Consider the following 22,578-nt stretch of genomic DNA (forward strand, 5'->3'; position numbering starts at 1 on the left):
GTTTTTTCCAATTCTGTGAAGAAAGTCATTGGTAGCTTGATGGGGATGGCATTGAATCTACAAATTACCTTGGGCAGTATGGCCATTTTCACGATATTGATTCTTCCTATCCATGAGCATGGAATGTTCTTCTGTTTGTTTGTGTCCTCTTTTATTTCCTTGAGCAGTGGTTTGTAGTTCTCCTTGAAGAGGTCCTTCACGTCCCTTGTAAGTTGTATTCCTAGGTATTTATTCTCTTTGAAGCAATTGTGAATGGGAGTTCACTCATGATTTGGCTGTTTGTCTGTTATTGGTGGATAGGAATGCTTGTGATTTTTGCACATTGATTTTGTATTCTGAGACTTTGCTGAAGTTGCTTATCAGCTTAAGGAGATTTTGAGCTGAGACAATGGAGTTTTCTAAACATACAATCATGTCATCTGCAAACAGGGACAATTTGACTTCCTCTTTTCCTAATTGAATACCCTTTATTTCTTTCTCCTGCCTGACTTCCCTGGCCAGAACTTCCAACACTATGTTGAATAGGAGTGGTGAGACAGGGCATCCCTGTCTTGTGCCAGTTTTCAAAGGGAATGCTTCCAGTTTTTGCCCATTCAGTATGATAATGGCTGTGGGTCTGTCATAAATAGCTCTTATTATTTTGAGATACGTCCCATCAATACCTAGTTTATTGAGTTTTTAGCATGAAGGGCTGTTGAATTTTGTCAAAGGCCTTTTCTGCATCTATTGAGATAGTCATGTGGTTTTTATCTTTGGTTCTGTTAATATGATGGATTATGTTTACTGATTTGCGTATGTTGAACCAGCCTTGCATCCCCGGGATGAAGGCAACTTGATTGTGTTGGATAAGCTTTTTGATGTGCTGCTGGATTTGGTTTGCCGGCATTTTATTGAGGATTTTTGCATCGATGTTCATCAGGGATATAGGTCTAAAATTCTCTTTTTTTGTTGTGTCTCTGCCAGACTTTGGTATCAGGATGATGCTGGCCTCACAAAATGAGTTAGGGAGGATTCCCTCTTTTTCTATTGATTAGAATAGTTTCAGAAGGAATGGTACCAGCTCTTTGTACCTCTGGCAGAATTCGGCTGTGAATTGCCTGGTCCTGGACTTTTTTTGGTTGGTAGGCTATTAATTATTGCCTTAATTTCAGAGCCTGTTATTGGTCTATTCAGAGATTCAACTTCTTCCTGGTTTAGTCTTGGGAGGGTGTATGTGTCCAGGAATTTATCCCATTTCTTCTAGATTTTCTAGTTTATTTGCCTAGAGGTGTTTTAGTAGTTTGTATTTCTGTGGGATCGGTGGTGATATCCCCTTTATTATTTTTTACTGCATGTATTTGATTCTTCTCTCCTTTCTTCCTTATTAGTCTTGCTAGTGGTCTATCAATTTTGTTGATCTTTTCAAAAAACCAGCTCCTGGATTCATTGATTTTTTGAAGGGTTTCTTTTGTCTCCATCTCCTTCAGTTCTGCTCTGATCTTAGCTATTTCTTGCCTTCTGCTGGCTTTTGAATGTGTTTGCTCTTGCTTCTCTAGTTCTTTTAATTGTGATGTTAGGGTGTCAATTTTAGATTTTTCCTGCTTTCTCTTGTGGGCATTTAGTGCTATAAATTTCCCTCTATGCACTGCCTTAAACGTGTCCCAGAGATTCTGGTATGTTGTGTCTTTGTTCTCGTTGGTTTCAAAGAACATCTTTATTTCTGCCTTCATTTAGTTATGTACCCAGTAGTCATTCAGGAGCAGGTTGTTCAGTTTCCATGTAGTTGAGCGGTTTTGAGTGAGTTTCTTAATCCTGAGTTCTAATTTGATTGCACTGTGGTCTGAGAGACAGTTTGTTATAACTGCTGTTCTTTTACATTTGCTGAGGAGTGCTTTACTTCCAACTATGTGGTCAATTTTGGAATAAATGCGATGTGGTGCTGAGAAGAATGTACATTCTGTTGATTTGGGGTGGAGAGTTCTATAGATGCCTATTAGGTCTGCTTGGTGCAGAGCTGAGTTCAAGTCCTGGATATCCTTGTTAACTTTCTGTCTCGTTGATCTGTCTATTGTTGACAGTGGGGTGTTAAAGTCTCCCATTATTATTGTGTGAGAGACTAAGTCTCTTTGTAGGTCTCTAAGGACTTGCTTTATGAATCTGGGGCACGCACCCAATTATTAACAATGCAAACTAGTCTGCATGGCAGACCAGAGGCTGCCTGAGGGAAGTGGATCACCACGGCGCACAAGCAAGCTTTTGGGGGTGATGAATATGTTCCCTGTGTTGACTCTGGTGGAGTTACTTGACATGTATGCTCTATCAAAACCGCTGTCAAACTGAACCTTTATGTGAGACCCCCCAACTCCCACCCCCGCAGCCAGGCAGCCTCTTCAACTTTGTGGGAAACGTAGGGTTACACAAACACATTTCACAAAGTGACCCCTTTTCACATAAGGCTTTTTAATATTCTTAGAACCTGACTTAGAACTAGAATTCGAAACCAGCACTGACCAAAAGAATTATAATGCAAGTCATATAGGGAATTTTTAACTTCCCAGTAACCACATTTTTAGAGTAAAGATTATTCAACCCAACAGATGATTTAGCCCAGTAGCATGGACCCTGCTGACCCTCCTGTCACAGTGGAAGGAGCCCCCGACAAAGGACAGCACCCCATTTCCTGCTCTGTGGCTGCTTCAGAAGGACTCAAAGGAAGACTAATCCCCCAGCTGCCAAGTTGAGTCAGAGCGGCAAAGAGGGGGAATTAAATTGGGCTGGACAGTTTTTCTAAGTTTCATGCAGACAATCTAAATTCAGCATGACCAAATTAACAGGTCACATGTATACCATATGTATATATAACAGAACATGTACCTATCATAAATACTATCTCTTAACACATTCATGAGTGACACTCTTAACTCTTCTGTACCTAACAGCTTGCAATGTATTTGGCAATATTTTTTTTAAAAGGAAAAGCCTCTTAAGGAGATAGACTTAGGCAAAAAGAATAAAGATTGCTCAATGACTCATGACACTATCCGCCATGAGATTATAATGGAGACCCACCTGGGCCTAGAGAAGGAGAGAAAGGGAGTTTCTTCCTAAAAGGCCAGTGCCTGGTGTGGAGGAGCGAGCGGAACTTACCTTGCAGCACTCGGATGAGCCTCTCACCCGTGGTGATGTTATTCACCAAAACCGCCTGCAACGAAGATAAACTCGCATGAAACACCCAAACCAACACCTCAGCCTGACAGCCAGATGCGATACAAACCAAGGATGGGGCCTGTCCCCAACCCAGCGCTGCTGTCAGGGAAGGAGCTCGCGCTCAGCGCTCAGGCTGGACCCTCCCATGTCTGCTGCTGAAAAGGAACAGGCCGACCTAGAGAGCCGCTCCCCACCACCGCCTCTGGACCCGAGCAAAAGCCAATGGGTCCAGACCCCACTCCAGCCCAGGAAACGCTGCTCCTCCAGGAAAGGGCCAGCCAGGCCCTCCTTCCTCCTGCCCGACACAGCAGAGGCTCTGGGCACCCAGAGGGCTAATCAGCAACCTCACACCGCACCACACCACACAGCACTCCACACCAAACCACACCACGACACACCAAACCACGCCACACACACCACTCCACACAACACCACGCCATATGACTCCACAACCACCAGACCACACCACACACCACTCTACACACTACACCATGCCACAACTACACACCACACACACCAAACCACACAAACCAAACCACACACCACTCCACACCACACTACACCACACTTCACACCAAACCACACACCACCCCCACCACTCCACACCAAACCACACACATCACACCACTCCACACCACACATACCACGCCATATGACTCCACACCACACCACAACGCCAGACCACACCACACACCATTCCACACCACACACCACACCAAACCACAGCAGGCCACACACCACACTACACCACGCCACAACTCCACACCACGTACCACTCCACACCACACACACCAAACCACACCACATCAGTCCACACCACACACTTCACACCAAACCACACCACACCACACACCATTCCATACCAAACCACATCACACCACACCACTCCATACCACACACATCACATACCACACTACACACTGCTCCACACAACACACCACTCCACACCAAACCACACCATTCCACACCATGCCACACACCACACACACTTCACACCAAACCACACACAACCACTCCACACACACATCACACACCACACACCACTCCACACACACACACCACACACACCACACATCACACACACCATTCCACCACACAACACACCACACATCACTCCACAAACCACACACCACACCATGCCACACCACTCCACACACAGCACACCACTCCACACACAGCACACCACTCCACACACACCACACACCACTCCACACACCACAGCACACCACACATCACACCACACACTACCACACCACACACCACTCCACACCACATACCACTCCACACCAAAACATACCACACCACACCACACCACTCCACACAACACGCCACACACCAGTCCACACACCACTCCACACATCACTCCACACCCCAAACACACCACACACACCACACACTCCACACCAAACCACACCATGACACACCAAACCACACCACTCACCAAACCACACCACACACATCACACCACACCATATGACTCCACACACCAGACCACACCACATACCACTCCACACCACACCCCACTCCACACACCACGCCACACACACACCACGCCACACACACTACACCACACACACCAAACCACACCACACCACACCACTCCACACACTTCACACCAAACCACGCACCACACCACACACACTCCACACCAAACCACATCACACCACACCACTCCACACCATACACATCACATACCACACCACACACTGCTCCACACAACACATCACACCACTCCACACCAAACCACACACCATGCCACACCACTCCATATGACACACACCACGGCACACACCACATACCACACTCCACACCAAACCACACCACACCATATACCACACCACACCACACACCATACACCACTTCACACCAAACCACACACACTACACACACACACATCACACACACCACACACCACACCACTCCACACACACACACATCACACACCACACCAAACATCACTCCACAAAACACACACCACACCATGCTACACCACTCCACACACGGCACACCACTCCACACACACCACACACCATTCCAAACCATGCTACCCACCACACACTACCACACCACACACTCCACACCAGAACACACACCATGCCACACCACTCCACACAACATGCCACACACCATTCCACACCCAACCACACACCACACACCGTGCCACACCACTACACACCCCACACACCACTCCACACCACACACAACCACTCCATACCAAACCACACACCATACCACACTCCACACTCCACACCACACACACCACACACATCACAGACCACACCACATCACAGAATGCTCCACTCCACACACACCACACACTACTGCACACACCACACCAAACCATACACATCACATACCGCTCCACACAACACCATACACCACACATCACACACCAAACCAAACCATGCCACACCACACCACTCTACACCACACCAGCTCACAACTGCACAACTCTGCACCACTCCACTCCACACCAGCCCAGGTCTCCCTGCCTCAGAGCTCAAACTCCAAATTCCAGGCTGACTAAAAAAGAAAAGGGAATGCAGTGGCCATTCCACTAACAAGACCTCTCGATGCACTTTAACTTCTGGCCTCCTCCTCCTGTCCACAGCGTCTATAAGCTTACGAACTGGAGGGTTTCACACACAGTCTCACCATGCTGGGAAAGTCAACAGTAGAGGAGGACAGAAGCCACATAGAATCCAGATAACAACGACAAAGTGAAAAGTAGGAAGAATGAGTGTCAAGCTCAATGTAACAACTGGTCAGTATGCCCTGACAAGTCACTTTATGCCAGGAGCTCTTCTAAGCACCCCACATCTACTCACTCATTGACTTTTTTTTTTTTTTTTTTTTTTGAGACAGAGTTTTGCTCTGTTGCCCAGGCTGGGGTGCAATGGCGCGATCTCCGGCTCACTGCAACCTCCACCTCCTGGGTTCAAGCAATTCTCCTGCCTCAGCCTCCCAAGTAGCTGGGAGTAGAGATGGGATTTCACCATGTTGGCCAGGCTGGTCTCAAACTTCTGACCTCAAGTGATTCGGCCGCCTTGGCCTCCCAAAGTGCTGGGATTACAGGTGTGAGCCACTGCGCCCGGCCTCATTTATTCTTCTTGACAGTTATGTGAGGTAGTAGTATATTATCACATTTTAGGAAAAGGGAAACGGAGGCACTGGCTGCTTAAATGGCTCATGGTCACCCGCCTGCTAAGAGGCAAAGCCAAACTCCAGCTCCAACAAGTGTGCTCCAGAGAGCAAGTTCTTCAAAGCTACTTGCCAAATTGCTACAAACCCAAGCAGGACACCAACGTAGTAGGCTGTACCTAATGTTAAAAACAAACAAAAGCCTGAAAAAAGCAGGGAACAGAATATTAAATATCAGAGTGCACTGCACAGGTAAATGCCATCTCACAGACAGACACATACAGCACGTATGTGGGCTGGGCCACAATGCAAACATTTCTTACTGTGTCATCATCCACAAAGTTTGCAAATAATCCATTACTTGACATGCTGCCCATAACGTGGAGACACATTTGTGTCCCATTCCTGCTTAGTGGTGGGCGATGGCAAGCACAGTGCCTCTTCCTCCTCTGGGACCTTTCTATGCAACCATCCTGTTTTCTCAGGCCTGGACAGAAACAAGGCTTAGGCAAACAACAGCCTTTTGGAGTAAGGTGTTTATGAACACAGGGATGCATGCCCACAAATGAAATCGCATCAAACAAATCTGGTATTTGGGAGCTCTGAGGATATGGAACATTTCCTGGGGCAACAGGAGAGAAGTTATGGCGATAATACCTGTAAAAGTCATCCCTCAGGGAAAGATAATCCGAAGGGGTGTGTACAGGTATGCTGTACATCAGGGATTTTGCGGGGAGAGAGACTAGGAAATTAAAGGAGGATCCACACAGTAGGAATCAGATTTACGCAGCACCTGCTACTCTTGGAAAAAGCTTGCTCTGTGTGAAAAGCGAAAAGATTACCATATGATCCCACAACCCCACTTGTGGGTATGAACCCAGAAGCATTTAAAGCAGGATCCCTAAGAGATGTCTGCACTCTCATGTTCGCTGCAGCATCACTCACAGTTACCAAGAGGCGAACGCAACCCAAGGGGTCACAGATGAATGAATGGATAAGCAAAATGTGGCATACACATACAATGAAATATTATGCCACCTTTACAAAGAAGGAAATATGGACACATACTACAACATGGATGAATGCAGACAACATTACACTAAGTGAAAACATAAGCCAGTCACAGAAGGACAAATGCTGTAGGATTCCATTCATATGAAGTACCTAAAGTCATCAAAACCACAGAAACAAAATAGAAAGGTGGCTGTCCAGGGATAGGAGAGGGGGGAGGGAAATTGGTGTTTAGTGAGCATCGAGACCCAGGGTTGCAGAATTAATTTCTAGAGATCTGTTGCACAACAACGTGAATATCCTTCACATCACTGATCTGTACACTGAAATTTCCACCTTGCATCGGTATGAAAACCATGTTTCCTCTGGAAATCAGAGTGAAAACCGAACAGTAAAAAAAACAAAAACAAACAAACAAAGAACACTTAAATTATTATACAGTGTTTACCCCCAGAGTTGATCTCCTGGGTAAATAATATCTTTCACATCTCCTGGGTAAATAATTTCTATGAAAATTATGGCAATTTGATGTGTCCTTTTCTGTCCATTCCCCTTAGCTCCCCTCCGACCCAAATCACATTAGTGCTTACAACTATCTGAGGGTTCAGATACTACTGCAATTTGAAATATCTAAGGATACTTCTGTCTCCATGTGACTTTATTCTTCCAAAAAAATATATTTTTGTTATCTTCCCCTATCTACTTACTTATGCATGGAAAAATACAGCCTCCACTTAGGAAAATTAAAAAAGGATCATAAAATGCCATCAAGATCTTTTTTTTTTTTTTTTTTTTTTTTGAGACGAAGTCTCGCTCTGTCGCCCAGGGTGGAGTGCAGTGGCGTGATCTTGGCTCAAAGCAACCTCCACCTCCCGGGTTCACGCCATTCTCCTGCCTCAGCCTCCTGAGTAGCTGGGACTACAGGCGCCCGCCACCACGCCTGGCTAATTTTTTTTATTTTAGTAGAGACAGGGTTTCACCATGTTGGCCAGGATGGTCTCAATCTCCTGACCTCGTGATCTGCTCGCCTTGGCCTCTCAAAGTGCTGGGATTACAGGCATGAGGCACTGCACCCAGCCAAAAAAAATTTTTTTAAGAGACAGTCTCACTCTGTTGCCCAGGCTGCAGTGCAGTGGCGCTATCATAGCTCACTGCAGCCCCCAGCTCCTGTCCTCAAGTAATCCTCCTGCCTCAGCCTCCTGCAGCACTGGGATTACAGGACTGAGCCATGGTGCTGGGCCATAATTCAACAAAATTGTTCTTAAATGAATTATATATTCTACTCTAAACAGCCAGGTTGTTTTTCACATTTTGGTGCAGAGGGACTTTAGGGGTAGCTGTACTTCCTGGTGTTCGTAAGCTGTCCCCTAAAAACACAGACAAGGAGGCAATAAGCGCCACCAGAAATTAACTGGAAACTAAACCTCAAAGAATCTGGGTGAATTACCCATGTACAAATTTATTATGACCATTCCATTCTGGGAAACAAGTATATTTGGATCAAACTTTTTCTGTATTAGATTCCTAGAAAAATAAGCTCAATATTTCATAAGTTTTCAAAGCAACAAATCTACAATAAAGTATCACATTATGAAAGCTCAATAAGATGTAGTGACTAATTTTAAAAATACTAATATTTGAAACACTCACTTGGAAGAAGGATGCTGATCACACTGTAAAAAGTAGAAGGTGACTTTTTTTTTTTTTGAGTGAAACAGGAGTGCTTTATGGTCTGAGAGGAGTGTTTGGGAGGAGTGCCTACCGGCTCCCACCTGTGGGCTCACCCGAGCGGGGGTGCAGCTGAGGCCACTGTGGGAAACAGAACCCCCCACTCCCAGGAGAGGCCTCACATGCTGCCTTCGGTTTCTTGTCAGCCTTGCCTAGCGTGGGGCCTGGGCCACCCTTTAGGGTGGGTCTGCACACCCGTGTTCAGGGCTCCCGGCTGGAAGCGGAGCCACAGGCATGCTGCGGCCCTGGGTGAGCGTGGAGGGCAAGAAGGTGCTGGGGCAGTGCGCACCCCACAGCCAAGCAGGGCCCTCCTGGGCCTCAGTCACATCCCTGAGAAACACTGGAGACTGGCGGCTCTGTCCCGAGAGGGCCAGGGTGTCCACCGAGCCTGGATGAAGCCAGCTGTCCCCTCCAGAAGGTGACTTAACTACTGTATTTCTTTGGCTCATTAAAATAACCAACCTGCTTTGAGGGCGTGAGTCCACCTTAACTTTCAGCCTTAAAAAGGACCCTTATCTAATCCAAGTCAACCCTCTGCAATCAGATGCCTGGAAAACTTCTTTGTACTGAAATTCCTGTTACTGCTTCAGAGTTACTCCTGTTACTACCTTAGAATGAAACAGTTAATCTTAGTAACTTAGGAATGACATAAGAATGAAGGGAAGAATATCAAGTATTCATTGGAATCTTTTTACCTCTTAGCAATTTCAAAATGGTGCTATCCAAAACAGTGCTATTCAATAGAAATAAAATGTCAGTTGTACACGGAAATTAAAAATTTTCTAATAGCCACATTGAATTAAGTAAAAAGAAACAGGTTGGGCAAAAGATTTGAAAAGACATCTCCCTAAAGTAGACATAAATGGCCAATATGTACATGAAAGATGCTCAACCTCATTAGTCACTAGTGAAATGCAAATCAAAATGAGAAGATACCACTTCACATCTATCAGTATGGCTATAATTTTTAAAAAGGTACCAGGCGCGGTGGCTCACGCCTGTAATCCCAGCACTTTGGGAGGCCGAGGCAGGTGGATCACTTGAGGTCAGAACTGGCCAACACAGCAAAACTCTGTCTCTACTAAAAATACAAAAATTAGCCAGGCATGGTGGTATGTGCCTGTAGTCCCAGCTACTTGGGAGGGTGAGGCAGGGGAATCATTTGAACATAGGAGGCGGAGGTTGCAGTGAGCTGAGATCATGCCACTGCACTCCAGACTGGGCAACAGAGCAAGACTCTGTCTCAAAAAAAAAAAAATAGCCAGGGCGAGGTGGGTCACGCCTGTAATCCCAGCACTTTGGAAGTCCGAGGCAGGCGGATCACCTGAGGTCAGGGGTTCAAGACCAGCCCGGCCAACATGGCAAAACCCCATCTCTACTAAAAATACAAAAATTAGCCAGATGTGGTAGCAGGTGCCTGTAATCTCAGCTACTCAGGAGGCTGAGGTAGGGAGAATCGCTTGAATCCAGGAGGCGGAAGTTGCAGTGATCCGAGATTGAGCCATTGCATTCCAGCCTGGGTGATAGAGTGAGACTCTGTCTCAAAAAAAATAAATAAATAAAAATAAAAAAGGAAAATAACAAGTGTTGACAAGAATGTGGAAAAGCTGGAGAGAAACTAGAACCCCCCCCCATACACAGTGGCTAAGAATGTAAAATGCAATCCCTGTGAAAGTCTGTCAGTTTCTCAAAAAGTTCAACACAGAGCTACCATATGACCCAACAATCCCACTTGTAGGTGTACACCCAAGAGAAAGAAGACATATCCCCACTTGAAAACCTGTCCACAAATGCTCACAGCAGAATTACTCATGAAGGCCAAAAAGTGGTAACAATCCAAATGTCCGTCAACAGGCGAACAGATAACGCAAACATGGTATATCCACATAAGGGACTATCATTCAGCCATAGGAGAGAAGTATTACTGACACATGCTAAAACACGGATGAGGCTTGGAAACATTACACTAAGTGAAAGAAGCCAGACACAAAACAAAGGCCACGTACTGCATGATTCTATACTACATGATACGTCCAGAATAGGCAGATCTCTAGAGATAGAAAGCAGATTAGTGGTTGCCAGGGGCTAGGGGAAGAGGGAAATGGGGAGTGATTGCTTAATGGGTACACATTTCTTTGGGGGGTGATAAAAATGTTCTGGCTGGGCGTGGTGGCTCACACCTGTAATCCCAACACTTTGGGAGGCCGAGGTGGGTGGATCACTTGAGGTCAGGAGTTCGAGACCAGCCTAGCCAACATACTGAAACCCCGTCTCTACTAAAAATACAAAAATTAGCTGGGCATGGTGGCACCTGTAATCCCTGTAATCCCAGCTACTCGGGAGGCTGAGGCAGGAGAATCGCTTGAACCCAGGAGGTGGAGGTTGCAGTGAGCCAAGATGGCAACACTGCACTCCAGCCCGGGTGACACAGTGTGAGTCTATCTCAAAAAAAAAAAAAAAAACAAAACAGTTTTGGAATTAGTGGTTATAGTTGCATGGCATTGTGAACATACCCAAACCACTGAGATGTATGATACATTAAAAAATGGCTAAAATAATGAGTTGTATGTTATGTGAATTTTATCCCAACTTTAAAAATAAGAAACAGGTGAAATTAATATTTTATTTACCCTAATGTATCCCAATTATCATTGCAAGATGTATTCCACATAAAAATTATTGAGAAATTTGGCATTTTCACACTCAATCTTTGCACTCCAGCATATCTTACACTTGTAGGACATCTCAGCTGGGACATGCTAAGTGCTCACAGCCACCTGCAGCTAGGGACAGCAAGTTCCAGAGGAATAAGAAGGTGGGGGCAAAGAGGGAGACAGAGAAGGGGAGGGAGACAGGGAAAGCGGGGAGAGGGAAGGAGAGAGAGGCAGAGACTTGCAAACAAGTCATTTATGGCATCCTGCTAAGATTACACACTCACACACTCATTCACACACACAAACAACAAGACAAGCAGTGACTCCCAAATGCTTCATGCCTACAGCCACCACTGAGCCAAATGGTGGGTCGCTGGATGCATGTTCCCATAGGGACAAGGGCACAAAGTGATGAGGAAACTAGTCCAGTCCACAAGCCCCTAAAGATGACATGATTATGTTTTGTGGGTTAAGAAGTTACACAACACACAGGCCGGGCGCAGCAGCTCACGCCTGTAATCCCAGCACTTTGGGAGGCCGAGGTGGGTGGATCACCTGAGGTCAGGAGTTCCAGACCAGCCTCAACATGGAGAAGCCCCGTCTCTACTAAAAATACAAAATTAACTGGGTGTGGTGTTGCATGCCTGTAATCCCAGCTACTTGGGAGGCTGAGGCAGGAGAATTGCTTGAACCTGGGAGGCAGAGGTTGCAGTGAGCCGAGATTGTGCCATTGCACTCCAGCCTGGGCAACAAGAGCGAAACTCTCTCAAAAAAAAAAAAAAAAGAAGAAGAAGAAGAAGAAGTTACACAACACAGAAATGTTGTGACTGACACTGAATACTTGACATGAGGAATTCCTGGATGTTTTGGTATGATCATGGTATTGTGGCTATGAGAGACAGACAATCCCACCTTTTCAGGATGTGTGCTGAAATAGTCATGGTTAAAACGGCACGAGTTATAATCGCTGAAGCTTGGCACTGGATGTGTGGGGGCTCACTGGGTCACTCTGTCTACCTTTTCATGTTTACGGTTTTCTACAATCAGCCAACACACACAGATAGGCACACATAAGCTTGCCACATTGATAATTAAATCTGCCAAGTACAATTTTTTAAAAATCTTAACTTCAAGGCTGGTTTTAGAGGAAAAGAAAGGTGAATTAGAAGATGCTGAGATAAACCTGTTGTCTGGAGAAATTTGAGGTAGGTTCAAGAACTTTTAGAAGGGCAGGTCTTTGCCGCAGTATTTCTCATTTGTAATTTCACTCCTAAAATTAAGCAATTTTCTTTTCATAGTATAGCTCCATCAACAATTATCAGCTATGACAAATGGCCTTTGAAGCTCACTAATGAGGATAAAGGGAGGAAAAAGAAAAGAAAAACGAGTAACAGAGAAAGAGGGCAGCAGAGGGAAGACCGGGATGGGAGAGATTTTCTTGAAGACCTGAGACTGTGGCATCCGGTTTGGGGTCTGCTGCTAATTTGCTCCTTGACTTTGGACACTTCATTTAACTTCTCTGTGCCTCTGTTTCCCCAAAATGGAACCTAAGCAGGGTGGCCTGCTGAGTTTTATTTAAAGGGGCACCTTACAGGCACCTCAAGTGGGAACCCCAAATATGTGGGCATGGGTCGGAGTGTGAATGAGTGTCTGTGAGTGTGAGTTGAACTGAGTGTGAGAATACCAACAGGAGGAGAGGAGTGGCTAAATGTTTAGGGGATAGAGTCAAATGTCAGCGTAAATGGTAGGATCCTGGTCAGAGAACAGCTGAGGAGGCTTCAGGGCAGGGGACCCAGATGGGCAGAAAGGCGGGTCTGGACCTGCAGCTATGGGACAGTGTGCACAAGTCACCAAGTTTAAATGGAAGGGCGTTGGGAGATTAAGTGTAACTTTCTACAAAGCTTCAGAAAACACCATCTATCCAGGAAAACACGTAGGACACACAGACACAGTTGCTACACGCCCAGAATAGCTCCTGCCAACACATCCCTGTGTTGTCACAGGGAAGGTAACATCCTCCCACCCCATCCACCTTGCAGCTTGGCGGGTGTGGGAAAGCACCTCGCTGGGAGGGCGCAGGATGCTCCCAGGACCCGCCCTGGGGTCACCCGGGTGCCCAGCTTGGCAGAACAAGGTCCATGAGGTGTGGTGGCCATCACAGAGATAAGCACAGGGTTGATGGCGAGGGGGCCTGAACCCAAGACTGGCTCACACCCTCCCCCAGCATCTCCTGCACAGGGCACACTGCAGGTGCTTTGGGGAGGGAGGAGAGAGGATGGGGAGGAGGGGAAGGGGAGGAAGAAGAGAGCAAAGGATGGGGAGGAGAGGGAGAGAAAGGAGGACAGAGGGAAGGGAGGACGGGGGGAGGAAGAGCAGGAGGGAGAATGGAGGGAGAGGAGGAGGGAAGAAAAGAGGACAGAGTAGGATGGAGGAAAGGGATGGAAGGAAGAGGAGAGAGACGGTCTGGAGGGGAGGAGGGCAAGAGGAGGATGGAGGGAGGAAAAGGACAAAGGAAGGGAGAGGGGTGGAGGGACAGAAAGGAAGAGGAAGGATGGAGGGAGGGGAGGCAGGAGGAAGGAAAAAGGAGGAGAGCAAACGGGGGAGGCTGCCCTTGCCTCTGAGAACCTGCTACACTGTCTCCTTCGGTAGCAGCCTGCCCCTGTGCCTCTAACCTACACGTGACTTGGGTCAAATAAAACTTCCAGGAAGATCCAAACCTGAAGGACAGTGGGAACCCCAGAATGCACTTCGAGGCTTCTCTGGCAGTGGACGAGCGCCTGTCTTCTTAGTCCCTGAGCCTGGATCTTTCTGAAGGTCTCCTCATCACCCAGCTGCCAGGCAACCTGGCTGCCCCTGAAGCAGCTCACACTGGTCTGTCCCCTCTGCAGCACCACCCATGCTGCCCCTCAGCTCTTCCTGCTGCTCTCACTCCTGAACACTTAAGGAGATGGCAGGGGAGGAGCTGCCGAACCAGAGGAGCACCCCACACACTGCCAACAGGGCTTGACCCAGGAGCGGGGGCTTGAAAAGCTCCAGCTCCGTTTTTAGAGGAAGAAGAATGCCGGATTACAACACAGCACCAGCAATCTGGATATTCGTTCCCTGGCTGTTCTTTAACCAGCCAGGAAATGCCCTGTGCAAGGGCTGGAGGCCTGGGGCTGCAGACTCCCAATCTCAATGGGCACCCCAGGGCTGAGCCACCTGAGGGCATTGGGGGTTTCCATTTTCAAACGGGAATCCTAGCAGCTTCCCTGCTCCCACCTGCGGAAGAGGAGACACTTTTGTACATTCTGACTTTCTGCAGACAGGTAAAAAGGCGTACACAGACATTTGGGGATGAAAGAGAAACTAAAACTGAACCAAGTGTACAGGTTACAGCGTCACAGTCAAGGCACCTAACAGACCCCACTTGCTGTTTGTTCTTAAACATGAATGACTGCAGATCCCTGCCAGAGACGGTAAGTGAAAAAACAGCTACCTCCTATTTTCTTTATGTATTTCCCATCAAACGCCTGTCTTGGGTTGGGTTAAGAAGTACAGAAGGTAAACGGAGTCAATTCCAAGTCACTCAAGCAATTTTCTGTGTGAAGAGAGAACAAGACAAAAGCCAACCACAACAGCAAAACCCAAAGCCTCCGTTACGCCTTCTATGGCAATCAAACACGCCAACGCTCTTTCTAGTGCGTATGAAGCCAAGGCCAAGAGCGAGGACACCTGTAGGATTTGGTTCTGTCCCATTAGGAACAGAGATCAATGCACACGAAATCCATGTCTCGTCTGGTCAGCCGCTAACCATCGTGGGCAACCTCACATTGCACGACAATGCTTTCCATGTGGAACTTGTCCATGGCATGTTTAAAAATCAAACCACGTCCTGAATCAAATAGGCATCTGAGTCTTCTCCTGAGGTCCAGGACATCCCATGACAGGCTCAGGCCCCTCCCTGGAGGTGGGAGGTGAGGACCCAGCACTAGGACACCCACTGAGGCACAGTCTGCAGTGAAGGACATCTACCTGAATGGCATGTTTGCTGTTTCTCCTACAAATGTGTTTTTTAAGTGTGGGAAGCAAATTACTTGAGTTTAATTATAAACCTGTCTTTGAAGGTTGAATCCAATTGACAAACTGGAGAATTTACAACCTAAAAAGACTAGAAGTCTTCTGAGACAAACACTTTTATTTTCAGGGCAGCAAATTTTCAATGGATTTTACTGACCTGCTTCCATTCTGCTCAATTCACACTTTCCCGCACCTATCCCATCTGTCACGGGGCCTGTTGATCCCTCCTCTTGGCTGCCTCCCAAATCTGCTCACTTTGCAGAGCTCATCCTACTCCTGCCCAAATTCAGTGCAACATCACTTTTTACTCCAAATATTTCAAGAGCTGCCTCACTGTGCCGCCTCCTCTCTGCCCTGCTCCCCACCCAGCCCTCTCCCCACATGGCCAGGGCCTGACTTTTAAATCCCACATCTGACCACACTGCTCCATCACAGCTTAAACCCTATGACGGCTTCCCCGGTCTTGAACTCAAGTCCAAACTCCTTCAAACTCAAGTCCAAACTCCTGCACCCCAACATCACACTCTGCTCGGGCCCAGCCACTCGCAGTTCCCTAGGCACCCTTCCAGGTTAGACACTGTGGGGGACAGCGCTGCTGACTCCCATGGCCCTTGAGCCGCCTGCCTGGTGGGGGATGCAGCAGATCGGCTCCTCCACGTCAGTTCCACACGCCTTTTGCTGTGCTTTCCTGAACCACAAAGGCTCGGAAGCTAAAATGCACCTTCCAGACTCATTTCCAGTGGGATTCTGCCTCCAATCAGATGCACTTACTGGAGGCTAGAATGTGGAACAGAGTGAGGGTGTGGGAGGTGCAGAACAGAGAAAGTGGGGTGCCCCTGACTCTGGGCCTGCACTGCAGCAGAACCCCGCTGGTCTCACGCTCTACGCTGGGCACAGGGGCAGGTCCTGAGATAGTGCCTGAGAGCCACCCCACCTCAATGCAGGCCCTTCCCACAGCTTACAGTATCTATTTCCCTGTATCAAATCCTTCCTGCTTAAAATATCTGGGTGGTTTCTCTGTCTACACTGACCCCACTACACTCACTTCCTCATCTTTGTCCAGCACTCAATGGTGAATGTGCAATGAACACAGCCTCCCCACCACTGGGCACAGGCCAGGGCAGAACAGAACAAATACTGAACGGACTGACAGAACTGGACCCGGAAAATCGGTGAGAATGAAAACAGAAAAGCTGCTCTAGAACTCTGGATTCATCAATCACAGCGATTAAAGGTGATAAAAATCAAAGACACCACTTTTATCTGCACAAGATCGCTTTGGTTCCCCCAGAAGACAATCATTACATTCGCAGGTGCACAAGCAAAGCTGGCCCAGAGAGAAGACACCAGAACCCTCTGAGAATTGCATCTGGCCATAGGAGAATGCAGTCTGGTGGGGCCAGTGTGACGAGCAGACCTGGCAGCCCCCGGCAGCCCCACGCCGGCCACTCTCAGGTGCCGGGAGCCTTCCATGACCTCTCTGGCTCTCACTCTTCCCCTCTGTCTCAAGCGACAAGAATGACTGTCTCCTAAAGAAATGAAGTTAGAAATTAAATATGTTCATGTCGGGCTGGGTGCGGTGGCACACACCTGTAACCCCAGCACTTTGGGAGGCTGAGGAGGGTAGATCACGAGGTCAGAAGTTCAAGACCAGCCTGGCCAACATGGTGAAACCCCATCTCTACTAAAAATACAAAAATAAGCCAGGCGTGGTGGCACCTGCCTGTAATCCCAGCTACTCGGGAGGCTGAGGCAGGAGAATCATATGAACCCGGGAGGCAGAGGTTGCAGTGAGCCAAGATTACGCCACTGTACTCCAGCCTGGGTGACACAGTGAGACTCTGTCTCCAAAAAATAAATAAATATGTTCATGTTACAAAAGCACTCTGAAACTCTCAAGTAGGACCAATGACCAGACTTGTTAATTATTTTCTTTTGAAGAGGCAAAATCTTTCAGCAAAAGTCACTCATAAACAAATGCTGTTGTATTTGAGGGAAGTGACCCCATCCCAGGTTCAGAAGACACTCAAGAACGCACTCCATGAACCAGCTCTTTACAAGAGAAAAGCACTGTAAACACCTCAGAGCCTCCTCATACCCCAAGTTACTGTGCAAGAGGGGAAACCGGGCAGCTCCCTGAAACCACCTGGACATGGGTACAGGTCACACAGGCAAGCATGACAACAGTGAGGCTGAGCGCCCCCTGCACTTTCCCACTGCCTCTTTAAGCTTTTCTTCTTCTGGACACAAAACGATAAGCAAGTCACCAACACCTCTGTTCTTCCACTCAGCAATCTTTTTGTTTTAACTCAGTTGCTCCCCTTCAGGAAAGATACAAGAACTCTTATTTTCATGACAAAGGAACTGTTGCTAAAACATTACCTTTGCACCTCTGCAATATTAATGCACATATTTTAACAAATAAGTAAAAAGTATAAATGTCAAAGTGGATGTGCAGCTGCGAGAAACCAGCCGAGCGAGAATGTTACAAGTGCAAATGCTGAAAATGAAGCTATTTGTGACTGAACTTCTGGCAAGCAAAAATGAACACAATAGCAGGAAGATGTGCCTTTCCCTTCACGAAGTGCTAGTAAGTAATTCAGGGTCTCCCAGACTCTTCCCCAAGCATTTCAGAGGGCAGGTGATGCCACCCCCAAGCCTTTGTGGCCACTACTGGCCACTGAACAGCAGTTAGCCAAGAGGGGACCCAGGATCTTTGGAAGTCTTCAGACCCAAATTATTTATTATTATTATTACTATTATTATTATTATTTAGATGGAGTCTCGCTGTCACCCAGGCTAGAATGCTTGGCATGGTCTCAGCTCACTGCAACCTCTGCCTTCCAGGTTCAAGTCATTCTCCTGCCTTAGCCTCCCAAGTAGCTGGGATTACAGGCATGCACCACCACACCCAGCTAATTTTTGTATTTTTAGTAGAGACGGCATTTCGCCATGCTGACTGAACTCCTGACCTCAAGTGATCCACCGGCCTTGGCCTCCCAAAGTGCTGGGATTACAGGTATCAGCCACCATGCCTGGCCCAGACCCAAATTATTAATCAGCCTCTGTTAACAACATAAAAGAATGAATTAAACCACTCTGTGCCCTCCTTAGGAGAGAATGCACACCTTTACAAGTGAATCTCCATTGGCTTCTACCAAAAACTAAAACCCAAGTATCTGTTTCTATTTAGGCCCCTTAAAAACCTGTTTTATATGTACACATATATGAATCTGTAAAAAAGAAAACAGTATTTCACTGGTGGTTGCGTGAAGATTATTTCTATGCACACGAATGTGGTAGTTTAAAAACATTACCACAAATTAATTGACACTAACTCCCAAAGGGGGAGTCCAATTCCCCTGAAATTCGGGGCAGCCTTAGTGACTTGCTTCTAATGAATGTAGAAGTGACCACACTCATTTCCAAGGCAAGGTCAACAAAAGGGGCCGTCGGTTGAACAGTGTACACCTAAAATTCATGTCCATGTTGAACCTGTGAAGGAGCCCATGAATGACCTCATTTAGAAACAGGGTTGGCCGGGCGCAGTGGCTCATGCCTGTAATCCCAGCACTTTGGGAGGCCGAGGCGGGCGGATCACCTGAGGTCAGGAGTTCAAGACCAGCCTAGCCAACGTGGTGAAACCCCATCTCTACTAAAAATACAAAAAACATTAGCTGGGCATGGTGGTGGGTGCCTGTAGTCCCAACTACTTAGGAGGCTGAGGCAGGAGAATGACTTGAACCTGGAAGGCGGAGGTTGCAGCGAACCAAGATCACATCACTGGACTCCAGCCTGGGGCGACAGAGTGAGACTCCGTCTCAAAAATAAATAAATAAATAAATTTTTTAAAAAAGAAACAAGGTCTACGCAGATGTACTTAAATTAAAATGAGGTCGCTAGGTGGGCCCTATCCAATATGACTGGTGTTCTTATAAGAGGAGGAGAAGAGGCGAAAAGAAAGACTGAGAGGCAAGCAGGCCATGTGAGGTGGAAATTGCACAAAACTGCACTTACAAGCTGAGGAACGTCAAAGGTGTCAGCAAACACTAGAAGCCAGAGAGGCGAGGTAGTGTCCTCCCACAGCCCTGCTGGCACCTGAATTTCAGGCTTCTAGCCCTCAAAACTGTAAAAGTATACATTTTTGTTGTTTTAAGCTATCTAGTCTGTATTAATTTGTACGCAGCCCTAGGACCCAAATACAAAAGATGACACAGCTTCCTCCCGCTGGTCAGGTCTGCTGTGAGCGAGGATGCTAACTCTCAAAACCCAGCCCTTGCTGAAAAGAAGCCACACCGCCACGTGGAAAAGGGAGTGTAGGTGTCTTGGTCCTGGCCCCTGCCCCTGCCCAGGTCTCAGGTGACAGCTGCACTTACTGCCAGGCCCCTGAGTAAGGGACTCTCTGATCATTCTAACCTCAGCCTTCAAGGCACCCCAGACATGCAGTGCAGAGTAGAGACAACCCGTTCCCACTGAGCTTTCCCAAACTGCAGATGCAGGAGCAAAATACATGTTTGTTATGGGTTTAACTATGTTTGGGGATAACCTGATATGCAGTAACAGATAACAAAAACAACACGTGTGTCTAAATTCACCAGAACCAAATGTATGCTTTGTGTTCAAAACATAGTTACCAGTCCCAACTGGGTATCAGGGCAGTCTACAGAAGCTCCCTTCTGCAAACAGGTACGCAGAGTCCTCTTGTCTGCAATTATACCTCTCAGTGTCTACTTACAAAGTGGTTGCCTCAACTAAGATAGTAAGGTACAATAAGCCAACAATGTCTGGGTTTTTTTTTTTTTAACAATATGCAAAAGCTAGAAATGGCTAAACGTTTTATCATTTAAAGAACCCCACTTATATTCTACAATTTTCATGGCATACCTACATTTATAAAGTATTATAAGTATATTATTAAGTAGTAACTAATAAAAGCTTACATGTAATCTCTATTTTTTTTTTTTAAAGAAAGGGAGTGGAGAGTTCTCAATAGCTAATTTCTGAGTGAGAACTACAGGTGAATTTTTCTTTTTTGTTTTCAAATTTGCTTATAACATTATTTTAATTAAGGAAAAGCCAACTTTTTTGGAAAGTTACTTAACATACGCAATCATTGCAAAAGGCGGCTTAATATCCTTTCTTATACACAGAAAAGGAAGTGTGGTGCTTCTACTAAGTTACATAAATTCTCATGAACTTGCACAACTGCACTGATGCAGTCAAACCATCTTCACCACACCTACTACTGCAACAGACGGGGAGGCAAAAAAGAAAGGAAACGGAAATGGCAGCTCGATCCCCAAGAACTGAGTCTCACTCATCTGAAGTATTTACTCTCGAATGAGCACAGTCTGCAGGATTTGGTTCAGATTAACGAGACATAATCTAATTAACCCATTAATACTCTAGCCAGTGGACGGATTCCTCCTGTGTGAGGTTCCTCCTCTCATCCAATGGGCTGTGGGTGTGGGGTCGTTAAAATGGAACACACATGGCCACCTAGCCTTCCACACGGGCAGGGGGTTAGCTGAGGCCAGCAATGACACCTGCCATTTTACATCTTTATCTCGCAACACTCTTCCCAACTTAGGTGGGACCTGTCACACCTCCACATTCCTTCTCTAATCCTCTGACTGCACTGAAATGCTGCCCTTCTACCCTTCTCTAAATCCCATTTTAGTCTCCAAGGCTCAAAGCCAATTTTTTTTTCTTTTTTTTGAGATGGAGTCTCACTTTGTCACCCAGGCTGGAGTGCAGTAGTGCAGTCCTGGCTCACTGCAACCTCCGCCTCCCGGGTTCAAGCGATTCTCCTGCCTCAGCCTGCAGAGTAGCTGGGATTTCAGGTGCCTGCCACCACACACGGATAATTTTTTGTATTTTTGGTAGAGACAGGGTTTCACCATGTTGGCGAGGCTGGTCTGGATCTCCTGACCTCATGATCTGCCTGCCTCAGCCTCCCAAAGTGCTGGGATTACAGGCGTGAGCCACCGTGTCCGACCTAAAGCCAATCTTTTTAGAGAAAAAAACAAAACAAAACTGCAACTGCTTTAGCCAGTACCCATCTCTCCTTTCATGTAACTCCACCTGCTGTTAAACATTGATTATTTTCACCCAGCACAGTGGGTCACGCCTCTAATCCCAGTACTTTGGGAGGCCAAGGTGGGCGGATCACGAGGTCAGGAGTTCAAGACCAGCCTGGCCAGGATGGTGAAACCCTGTCTCTACTAGAAACACAAAAATTAGCCGGGTGTGGTGGCACGTTACTGTAATCCCAGCTACTTGGGAGGCTGAGGCAGATAACTGCTTGAACCCAGGAGGCGGAGGTTGCAGTGAGCTGAGATCATGCCACTGCACTCCAGCCTGGGCGACAGAGCGAGACTCCACCTCAAAAAAAAAAAAAAAAAAAAAAAAAAACCTGATTATTCTCTAGATATGTGAGGGAATCTCATCTTCCTCCAAAACAGCATTCAAGCTGCTAAGGACACAGGGCCCCAAGCACATCCTAGACATCCAGTAAGTACTGGTACATGGACTGAGATTCCCATTCATTCATTTACCACGAACTCGAACTTTTACTAAGTAACAGTCTCAAACCCATGAGATAAGCTAATTGATCAGGCGCAAAACTTAGATTGGAAGAAATAAGAAAAGAGTGAAATATTACACACAGAAATGTAGGGCCAAAGGATCTGATCTGCAGGCCAGGAAGTTGTACAAAGTGAAATATAACAGCAGGAACGTTCTGTGGCAACAGCTAATAAAAATGAGAGGATGTACAACCATCCAGCTACTTAACATC

General features: G+C 46.8%; 1 protein-coding gene across 5 annotated transcripts in view; it reads right to left on the minus strand.

The window, feature by feature from the left end:
- Window positions 1-22,578, minus strand: part of GOLM1 (golgi membrane protein 1) — a 75,069-nt gene that overhangs the window by 23,203 nt on the left and 29,288 nt on the right. For all 5 annotated transcript variants that reach the window (XM_016961063.3, XM_016961062.4, XM_016961060.4 and 2 more), the window contains exon 4: window positions 3,127-3,181. In XM_016961063.3, coding sequence (XP_016816552.2) covers window positions 3,127-3,181 — 55 coding nt within the window. The remainder of the gene's footprint in view (window positions 1-3,126; window positions 3,182-22,578) is intronic.

This window comes from Pan troglodytes, chromosome 11, assembly GCF_028858775.2.
Source record: "Pan troglodytes isolate AG18354 chromosome 11, NHGRI_mPanTro3-v2.0_pri, whole genome shotgun sequence".
NCBI classification, from domain to species: Eukaryota; Metazoa; Chordata; class Mammalia; order Primates; family Hominidae; genus Pan; species Pan troglodytes.